General features: G+C 36.9%; 1 protein-coding gene across 37 annotated transcripts in view; it reads left to right on the forward strand.

Annotated features, from left to right (window-relative positions):
• LOC134532836 (RNA binding protein fox-1 homolog 1-like) overlaps positions 1 to 11,230 on the forward strand; it is a 166,018-nt gene extending 154,788 nt beyond the window's left edge. For all 37 annotated transcript variants that reach the window (XM_063369791.1, XM_063369784.1, XM_063369767.1 and 34 more), the window contains 2 exons: positions 8,121 to 8,184; positions 8,499 to 11,230. In XM_063369791.1, the coding sequence (XP_063225861.1) occupies positions 8,121 to 8,184; positions 8,499 to 8,543 (109 nt within the window). In that variant the 3' untranslated portion in view covers positions 8,544 to 11,230. The remainder of the gene's footprint in view (positions 1 to 8,120; positions 8,185 to 8,498) is intronic.
• The last annotated feature ends 230 nt before the right edge of the window (positions 11,231 to 11,460 follow it).

Here is an 11,460-nt window from a genome sequence, read left to right on the forward strand (position 1 = left end):
TAAGTTGTAGGGATTCATGCTCGAAATTTATTTTTCAAGGCTTCTTACAATAAAGTTGATGAGTATTTTATGAAAATAAATTGGTTTTAGTAGATAGACTTTTAGTAACAAAGTCACACCCAAAAAGAGCATATAAAGACCTCGGGTGTTAAAAATAATAAGCATAAACAAGCTTTTTATTCTTGGCAATGTATTAAGGAAATGTATGTGCTTACTATAATGTGAGCATTGTTATTTTTAGTTACATTTTATATGTATTTTTTATTATGTACTATAAATTATAGTTTGTTGCCCCTGCTTCCCAACTCTCTCTCTCCTCTCTCTTTTCCACTTATTTTATTATAGTTAAGGCATGAAAATCACAGTTGATTGACTCAATATGCGGGTTGGATTCATTTGTTGTGACAACTGCAGAGAGTGCAAAGTCTTCCTGTCTTCCCTCTTATCGCCCTGTTGGCTTTGCCGCCTCGCAGCGCTGCGGACATTGGCAGCTTATCTCCGAAGAGCACGGCCGAAAGAGAGCACCAGGTCTTTGGAGCAGAGACCGAGGTTGATGACCTAGAATCGCAGCCTTGAGCCGCTCCTTGATATTGCTCATGAGCGGCTCAGCTACTTGTTCAGTTGAATCTCAGATTTTGTTGCATCAGCAAAATTTAACTGTTCAATTTTTTTAATTTTTTTTTTTAATGATTATTTTATTCTCCACGTACAAAAGTCTCCAAAATTCTTCACCAGACTCAGTAAACAAGTATGACAACATAAGTACCTACTATTTGTTGTACGGCTACCTACTAAAACCAAATAAAAATTCTCCAACATTTTCTGAATTTTAATAAGTATGTATGTTTTGTATATATTTTTTCCAACTTTTTTTAAAGTTATCAATTTTGTCATACAAGATTTTGGATCTTTAAATAATGATTTACTAGTTGTTTTGTGCTAGGGAAGTAGGTATGTTTAAGCCAAGATTAAAAAAATATATATATTTTTTTAATTTTTGCTATACTTGTTCCTACTACTTAGTAGGTGTTAAGGATGGTTAGTACCTTTTAGCTGAATATTTAATACTAATTTAAATTCTGTTGTACTTGTACATGAACTTAACATTTTGAGAACCTCTACCCAGGAAAACTAAATGATTAGAACAAATATTTCATTCAAAAAGTCAGTGTTGCTGACTGTCTATAGCATAATATAATTGTAATTTTCTTCACTTAAATTGTTTAACTTAAAGTAAATACTACTGATTTCTTTTAGTAAAATTATGTTTCAGGAAAGTTAAAAAGTTAAAAAAATGTTAACACATAAATTTATAATGAGGAGTTGAAAGGTGTATTAAAAGAAGAAACTTTGCCCCTGCCTGCCACACTGCAGTAGGGCAACTACCTTGTATGTGGCACGTGTGACTGTCTAGTCGATTCATAACTGTTAAATGCTCTGCAGTGCACACAGTAAAGTTCACTTCAAACTGGAAGAACTCTTTAAATTTGAATTTTGATACTTTGATCTTCTGTGTTAATGTCATTGGGTAGCAATATTCTTACAATTCTAAATCAGCCTGAGGTTATGGTGTATTTTGAGTATTTTTTAGGCAAGTTAATGTGCCTCAGGTATGGACTTTTAAGCTGGGTCCACAACCTACGTCTAACATTTGTATACAAACGTATGCATTTCTAAGAGTTAAAAATTCTGATCTGTGTTGCCAGTTATATCAACATGTAGTATTTGCAAGTATACATTTAGTTAATTAAAAATCATGCAGTGTTAGACTTTAAGTACGAACACACATGCATGGTCATATTTTGCATTCATAATTTTTTTTTCCACTATTTACCCTTTCTCCACCATTATTGCGATCAAATTTCTTAAGGTGGAGAAGCAATTAAACACTATGTAACTTTTTATGTAATTTTTAAAACAATAATTTGGACATTGCACCAAGCTGGTTTATACTGAATGTCATAGAGAAAACCTGTAGAATGGACAAAGAAAAATGAATTCACACACAGAAAATGTCAAAATCAGATGATGTCAAATGTTAAATGTAATAGCACAGGGAATTCCACGGAAGGAATTAAAACAATATCACTGCACAGTCAAACACAGGGGTGACATTTCAGAAAGATATACCTTTGTGTTAATTCAATATATGGACTACCTCATTCCTAAATTACATGCAAATTGGTTCGTTTGTTATAAAGATGCTCATTCAAAACTTAACAAGACCTTGAAATTATGTTTATTAACTTCAATTTCCAGATGTATATTATATCACAATGCGTAAGTTTTCAGGAAGTTCGAAAAAAAATAATTTACTGCATTTGGTGCAGGCTTTTTTTTTTAAATTAAATTAATTATATATATAATTAATTAAATTAAAAAAAATATAAATATATAAATGAGGATAAAAAATGCTAGGTTTTGCATCTGAAACATTGTAATACTGCTGTTAAGAAAAATCTCAAAGTAAGTACGTTGAAATTTAGACTTATTAACAGGGAAATTTCATTAAAAGATATGTATTTGTTATAAAAGGTATGTATTTTATAGTTCCAGTGCTAACTTTTTAAAATCCATAATGCAGGAATATTTTTTAAGTGGGATTACGAGGGTTTTACTGTAATCTTTCATACATACTATTGTGTAGTCACAATAACCAATGCTAAATACAGTTGAACTAACTTAGGTGTACTAATACAGGCATTCTATTTAGAATTACCAGTAATTTTTTCACTAAGCAGTACAAATAATCCCTCTAAAGGTAAATTTATAATTAAGTGGTGCAGCTAATTACTCATGTTGGGGACAGTCTGAGATACTAAGAGGGCACAATACATGGGAAGATGGATTTATTGCCCAAAATTTAATCTGATTACAGTGAAACCTCTTTAATACAAACCTGAAGGGACCTAAAATTTTGCAGTTTGTATTAACAGGTGCATATGCTCACATTAATAATAATCGACAAAATCAAGTATTGATTTTTTACTCGAAAATTAGTCAAATAGAGAATTAAAGAGGCTTGAAAAATTCATTGATTTTTTTCTGCACTTTTTTAGTTGCATAAATGTCCTTTACTGCACTGCAAAGTTTGTCGAAGGAAGACAAGACATCAGTGTCTACATCACTAGCAGCCAGAACATTTTCCAAGACAATTAATGCTGAAGTGGACTTCACTCTAAGAATTTTTAAAAAAAATTTCAACCTCAAAATTAGTGTCAGAAATATATCAGTTACTTGTGATTAAAGTTAAATCAGTTGAAAAATAAATAAAAATGGAAGTATTTTACTTAATTCAATTTACACACTTGCAAAAAAAAAAAAACATACGAACAATAAATCTACATGGAAATTAAAGTCTTTTTCAATATCCTGAAGTCTGAAATATGTTTACTCATGTCATCAAATGTAGAGCTGTACTGAAGAAGCCGATTTTGCCAATATTTAGTTGAATCGGCATTTCTGCCGACTTCCGATACGCTTGTTAATTTTCGGCCGATATTACTGAAAAACGAGAGAGACTGCCATAACCTAAAAATCCACGATTACCCTTTTCGCTTTTCGTAGTAGTACTGCATTTTTTCAGATCGCATTATTTCTTCGCAACATGTGCCAAACGTACATATAAAAATTTAACATCCTATTTTTCAATAATGTTCTTTATTTTTAATATGTCATAAATCAATACATTACCGTCACGGTAAATATACATCTCGGTTGTTACGGTAACTGTAGTGCAAATGTGGTAGCTATCGTGCATCTGTAGTAATTATGGTATCGACAAAGAATCTTTAGTTCTTTGTATGGTAATTATCTTAGGATAACAATTGGGTTTGTACTGTAGTTATGGTACATCATCCAATTTCTTCGTAAGTTGTTGTTCATTTGTCTTTTCTTCATATTTACGTGCTCCATTACTTGGCTGCAGATTTAAGTTGATTTTTACTACTGTATACTATCGTTTCTGTTTTTATGACGGTTTCTTTCTAAGAAATGGTTATTTCTGCAAAATCTTTATGGTTAAACGATCATCTATTATATTTTATAGTGACGGGACCACATATTTTGTACGATTAATGCGGACAAAACGATAATTCGAACATCGGTACAAGCGGACTTTTTTAACCTTAATTAATTAATTAATTTTTAACCTTAGTTGTATGGCAATTTTGCCGGGACCGTAGAAAGTATACGATAAACACGGACAATCGATACATGCGAGTTCGATAGATAGAGGTTTGACTGTAGACCATTTACCGTACAAATTATTTGCCGTTAACAGAATTATAGTGAAGCTGCGTGCACGTGATTAAAGTGTGCGATTCTTGTTCTAAAATTTCATTCGGTTTATCCGATAATAAAACAATAGTACACTACGTGAGCGGACGTGAGGTTACTTCGTAATACATAATAACGAATATTTCGTATTAACCGTACTGATTGACATTAAATATGCTATCCCAGTCTGAAGGGGAATTAAAAGTGTTCGAATAAACGCGAACTTTGAAATAACCTGTATTTTATTAACGAGGTTTCACTGTATCTTAATTGGTTATCCTGTCAGAATGGTGTACTACCCATTCAAGAAACTTGGTATTCTTGTTCTGTGAAACGGTTAGTTGCAACAGTTGAATCCAGGATCACAATCCAAAGAAGAGTCATTATATTATATTTGAAGGATGCAGCCCTGTTCCAGGACAAGATTAAAATAGTGGAATGTTTGCAAAATCCTGGAAAAAGCAGAATTGAAGATGTGCCACTTATAACAGCTGTGTCATTCAGTGATTGAAGCATCTTGTAAGTCAGAAGAAAAATGTTACGTCGCTAATTTATTGCAAATAAAGAAGCTGGAGACTAGGATGCAGTGTGGATCAGGTCAGGCAGTGACACAATATTCAGACCCTGAACTCGTGTTCTTGAGATTTTGGTTTCAAACCCCCATTGGCCATCGTAATTATGGTATTTTCATGTATTCCCAGGAAAATTTTAAGATCATTCTTTACTACGAGTCTTGGCCAATTCCTCCACCAAAATCGGTGATTTGTGTTCTAGTGTTTTTTCATTTCAAACACCATGCTGTTGGCAATAAAATATACTACTTGAAATACCCATGCTTCTGAGAGTTAAATATGCTATTTCATGTAGTTTGATCAAATATATTTTTATATAATTAACATTTTTCATTAATATTAAAAAACAATTTACCTATTAGTGCTGTGATGTGCCACCAATACGTGTTTTTCAATTTTAATATTCCAAAAAATAAAATTTAACGGATTAGGTTTTCCAGGGCGAAGTGTGTGATGATAAATCAGATATGGAGATAGGGGCCCGCCTGCCTCTGGGAAGGAATTTCGGTGAAGGTTGAACCCAGAGCATTATCTAGCGTTTACGTGTGCTAGTGCCCGAGAGTCTCTCAGGGATGGGTGTTGGCCACGTGGCTGGAGACAGCGGGTATACACCAGCAAGGGTTCCCTGGGCTGTTGGCCACGTGGCTGGAGACAGCGGGTATGCACCAGCAAGGGTTCCCTGGGCTGTTGGCCACGTGGCTGGAGACAGCGGGTATGCACCAGCAAGGGTTCCCTGGGCTGTTGGCCACGTGGCTGGAGACAGCGGGTATACACCAGCAAGGGTTCCCTGGGCTGTTGGCCACGTGGCTGGAGACAGCGGGTATGCACCAGCAAGGGTTCCCTGGGCTGTTGGCCACGTGGCTGGAGACAGCGGGTATGCACCAGCAAGGGTTCCCTGGGCTGTTGGCCACGTGGCTGGAGACAGCGGGTATACACCAGCAAGGGTTCCCTGGGCTGTTGGCCACGTGGCTGGAGACAGCGGGTATGCACCAGCAAGGGTTCCCTGGGCTGTTGGCCACGTGGCTGGAGACAGCGGGTATGCACCAGCAAGGGTTCCCTGGGCTGTTGGCCACGTGGCTGGAGACAGCGGGTATGCACCAGCAAGGGTTCCCTGGGCTGTTGGCCACGTGGCTGGAGACAGCGGGTATACACCAGCAAGGGTTCCCTGGGCTGTTGGCCACGTGGCTGGAGACAGCGGGTATGCACCAGCAAGGGTTCCCTGGGCTGTTGGCCACGTGGCTGGAGACAGCGGGTATGCACCAGCAAGGGTTCCCTGGGCTGTTGGCCACGTGGCTGGAGACAGCGGGTATACACCAGCAAGGGTTCCCTGGGCTGTTGGCCACGTGGCTGGAGACAGCGGGTATGCACCAGCAAGGGTTCCCTGGGCTGTTGGCCACGTGGCTGGAGACAGCGGGTATGCACCAGCAAGGGTTCCCTGGGCTGTTGGCCACGTGGCTGGAGACAGCGGGTATGCACCAGCAAGGGTTCCCTGGGCTGTTGGCCACGTGGCTGGAGACAGCGGGTATACACCAGCAAGGGTTCCCTGGGCTGTTGGCCACGTGGCTGGAGACAGCGGGTATGCACCAGCAAGGGTTCCCTGGGCTGTTGGCCACGTGGCTGGAGACAGCGGGTATGCACCAGCAAGGGTTCCCTGGGCTGTTGGCCACTCTGGAGGTTGGTTTGTGGAAATAATAAAGATGTTGACGTGATGCTGCGTTTAATACATGGAATTCTCCCTGTACATGGTGCTGCCATGGTCTGTTGCCTGTGTCGTACGTAAGCTGAGGGCTCGTTACAGTGGCTGAAATTCATCTACAAATGGTGTTTTGGGACTTGATGCACATATCAAGGTTGGAAGCATTTGAGAGTTACACAAGACAAATCATACTCATGTCACTATTACTAACACGCTGCTGCCGTACCAATGCTGACAAAATCATCTGTCGTAGTTTGTGGGGCATTATAAATGTAGCAGCACACAGTTTCACTAGGTCACAGTTACTCTAAAGACTATGTGGTCAATATATGGCCTGCCCCAACTGTTCCAAGATTAATTAAGGTGTTCCTTAGTTTGTTAGGCCCGCAGCTCTGCCAGGACTGATTGGAAGAGGACCTCTCGGCTAGTTCACCTACTCGGAGTGTAATTTATTGCGAGATAGTTTACGTAACTTTGATCGCGTCCCCTAGGATGGATAATTAACTGTGGTGATTAACAATGCAGATTCCGCATTGTGCGAGCACATTCACCCTTGGTGCTGGATGAGTGACGACTGACACTCATGTTTTGCACACCATATGCGGTGTCAAAAGACGACTCGGGCGAGGTCTCAAGGCGTAATCGCGTAGTGAACAAACATTGCTTATTTATAATGACAGTTGGTAATAAAATGTTTTTTAAAATAGGTTGTTTTACAATTTAACAATTACTGATTGACAGAGGAATACCAGAATACATCTGTACACTTATCGATAGCCACGTGGGCGGCAATCAATATATCAAATCATGGCCGCCCTTGTCACACCATGATGCGCCGAAGGCTCGTTCAGGTGACACACACACGCCCGTGAGTCATCAAGAGGTCATAACTGTCTGTCCGAGCAGAGGGAGCACCAATCGGATGATGTCAGTCAGTGGTGTACTCACAATTTGTTAGGGCTTAGAATTTGAAGTCTTCTTTAAATTAATGTGGTTCAGTGTTCACAAAATTAATTTAGTAATAAAAATATTCTGGGTGCAATTCACAAGGACAGATTTTGTGTGGGTGCATGTGAAAGTGTGTGTGTATATTATGCCCCCCTCCCCCCCCCCCCTTTTTTTTTTCTTCCAAAAAAAAACTGAGATGGGCAAAATGATTTTTTAGTTTTAGATTACCTGCAAGCAGAATTTTTTGATTCTGTAAATAAGGGCAGTCTTGGGAGTTCCTTTCCTTCAAACTGTATAAAACAAGGGATCATGTAACTCTAATGGAAAGGAGGGATCCAAACGTGGTTGAGACTACGAGGAGTAGTTAGCGTAGCTATAGGTTATAGGCATAGTATATATTTCATTAGATGTACTGAGAAATGTTATTTCTTAAGTCTTAAAAGTTTACAACACGATAAGAAAAAAATTTATGCGCTTGTTTACCACAATGGATTCCAAAAATTTTGTTTGTGGACCATTGTTTAGCAGATAAAGGAATGTTATATGTGTCAACAGAACTTAACATTTTCAATAAAACCTCGAAACATAAATTGTTTTTCATAGTAAATATTATGTATTTGTTGCAGTTACGGTAGGGAATACGCAGATCCTTACTTGGGCCACAGCATAGGACCTGTTGCTGGATATGGGGTGAGCAAGAACATTTATCTTGTTGACTCTTGTGGATCAGACTGTTTGTTTATTTTTCAGCATTAATTAAGTTGGTAATCTTGATTGCTCCTCTCTTGTATTCGCATGAAATTTTTAATGATAATGTTTTTTTTTTTATTTATTTATTTATTTAAATGGGAATATATGCAATACATGTTTAAGTTTGATGATTTTTTTTTTATAATGAATTATATTACTGATTAAATTAAGCTCAGAATTTATATATTTTAAAGAACTTTATGTTCTGTGTCATTAATATTTGCTGTAGTAACTTTACTCTTTTTATTTTCTAGGCTGCTGTGTACAGAAGTGGATACAATAGGTTCGCACCTTACTAGACAATCCCTCGACCAACAGAACTCCAAAACACAAGCAGAAAACTCTCACCTTGCCTCATTCATCACAGATCACAAAATAATGTGACATCTACGTCAAATGAATAATCAAAGGTTGATAAGCACTTTTTTTGCAAGTTCCGACAGTGAGTGGACACCTACCGTATTCAGTAGGTTGGCAGCTAGACGTAGGAAAGCTTTTTAGTTCTTTAGGGAAACGTCTTAGTGCAGGTGTACCATTTACATTGGAGGACATGTCACGCTGATACCGTGACTTATAAATGAAACATTTATTTTTTTTCTTATGTGTTTTTAGTTTTTGCTGAAGTGCATTGTATTTTGATGTTTTTTAAAAGCCCTGATTAAAGTAAGGGTTTGGTGGTATTATACTTTAAAAGGCATGGGGAAAATTGGCACCTGCATTGCATTCTTAGTAAAGAGAATATCTGTTATTGCCGTTTACAAAGCTTGCCATGTGCATAGTGACTGTGGTTTATTACTAAACATATAATGCAGGTATGAATGAGTTACCCATGCATACTTGTGTCACAAGTTTTATATTGCAGAGTTTTATATGCCGATAAAGTATGTGTTTATTCGTTCTGCTGAAAATCCATATTTAATGCTAGAATTAACTTGAAAACATTCATCTAATCATCTAAGGAAAGTTTCTGAAAGGAACAAACACCAATAAACATACACATTTCAAGCTTAATGTATGTTGTATTTCAAATTTGAGTTTCTACATGATGAGAAAGTTGTATTTCTGTTTTGAATGATAGGAATGGTCACTTTTTAATATGTCTTCAATACTGGTCAAGAAACTTTAGTATATAATGTGATTTATATGATATTTATTATAGTTTGTGTTTTTATCAATTCATTTGTTAGTGTGTAGTTAATTAGTTGAATTCCAGAAAGTACTTTGAGATTTTTTATACTTGATATAATGGCTAATACCTAATTTAGCAGCCATGTTTTCTGTAGCCAGTAATATATCTAGTATGTTATTGGCAGTTACACTTAATGTAACAGTCTTTATTAAAATAATATATATTTTCAATCAGAAATACTTTTTGTAATTTCACCAAAACTTAAAGGTTGCAGTGATGTTTTACTGATTACTCATTGTATTTTAAAGAATAAAATTATTTTTAATTCTTGCTAGCTCTGATGTAAGATGTAAATGATATGTTTAAACTACATCGTTACATTGATACATGAAAAAATTGCAGTTTGTTTAAATTTTTGACTGAGCATACGTTTACAGTTACTAATTGGTAGTGCTTTTCTTTGCAAAAATGCATGATTTTGAAACTTATAGACTTGAATTATTTTCACTTTTAAGTCGCATTTATTGAGCAATTGTGAAAACATGATGATGGTATATTGTATAAAAATATATATGTAGTACACTTTACATGAAATTTTGCACTATCTTAGTGACTTTTACCTAACTATGTAATACTACGTTGACATTGTAATTGGTAAAGCAGAAGGTCTTGATTTGGGAAAGTGATGAAGCCAGATAGCAGCCACTTTGCTGTAGCCCTGTGCTGAGCATGTCCCTGCCTCTGGCTTCTGTCGCGCAATCCCGAGAGACTTAGATCTGACATGGACATATCGGTTTTTAAAAAGTCACTGTTACATTGAAATAATATATTTATGCCATTTTCCAAGCTAAGCTCTCTGAAGTCAAAGTGTAAGTGGTGTGAAATTGAGTTTTGCATAACTGTGTGTTTGTGTGTGTGTGTGTGTGTGTTGTGTGCCAATAAAGACTTACGGGACACACAGTGTGATTGGTTTAGGATGTAGCCATCAGTAGATTAGCTGTAGTGCAGGAATTTGTAAGTCATATTCTGTGTTACTTGTTATGTCTGGTGGAACACACAAGCAAGAGTCCTTGAGGGATTCACTTTTAGCCATTTTGTTTGAAAGTTGTTAGTGTGATAGGAATTGTAATTGTAGAATTTATAACAAAAAAGCAGTTTGTTTTCATTAAGTTTCATACTTGGCAAAAGTTTTGTAATACCGTGGTGCAAAAACTAAAGCAATGACGTCTTGCAGTTGTAATGTGGTGCACTGATGTTTTTTGACCTGTACTGGGATGGTGTTCATGGCATTGTAAGGTACCAAAGAAACAAATCAATGTGTGTTATTGCATTTTCCCCTCTAAATTCCTGAGCATCATGCAGATTGATCATCATGATAGTTCTTCATCTATCAGTTCATCAATTTTAGTTTATTTGAGGGCAAGGTACACACACTTAGTGTGTAAAGCGAAAGAATACGTCTTCCTTTTTGGCACAACTTTCAATTTTCTTCGCACACATTGGTTGTCACTGCAGACAACAGCACAAATATTGAGATTTTAATGTGTTATAAGTGGAACCTGTTGCATTATTTGTGGTTGTAGTTTTTAATCACATCCAAGAATTCGCCCAGAGTTCGTAAAAAAGTGAATTTGTGTAAGAATGTGATAAATTGTTTTTAATATGTAGATGTTACGTGCACATGTAAAGAGAATATTATTTTCATGAAAGACAGAGCAAAGTGTGGTGAGTGCTTTGTCATGTTGTCAGTGGTGGGGACTGAACGAATCTCTAGCCACAATGTACAAAGTCTCGACTGTTGTTACTTGCCGTATTTTCTCTGTGTAATCATGAAATAAATCATGGTATGAACTTTCACAGCTGATTTTATTTTCTAAGTAATTGAAGTTGTAAATTCTAAATCCATTGAGCAAAGTTATCAATTGAAAAAATGTAAATATGTGTGTGTGTGCTCCATTCAGGCCACCATTTTCTATTTTAAACTTCTACACCTGTGATCTCTGCAGGTGTATTGCAACTGGTTCAGCAGACCATGTTGTTACTTAACTAGGGGTGCATCTCAGAAATAGAGCTGAGTCAAACTGATG

This window comes from Bacillus rossius, chromosome 6 (genome assembly GCF_032445375.1).
Source record: "Bacillus rossius redtenbacheri isolate Brsri chromosome 6, Brsri_v3, whole genome shotgun sequence".
NCBI lineage: Eukaryota > Metazoa > Arthropoda > Insecta > Phasmatodea > Bacillidae > Bacillus > Bacillus rossius.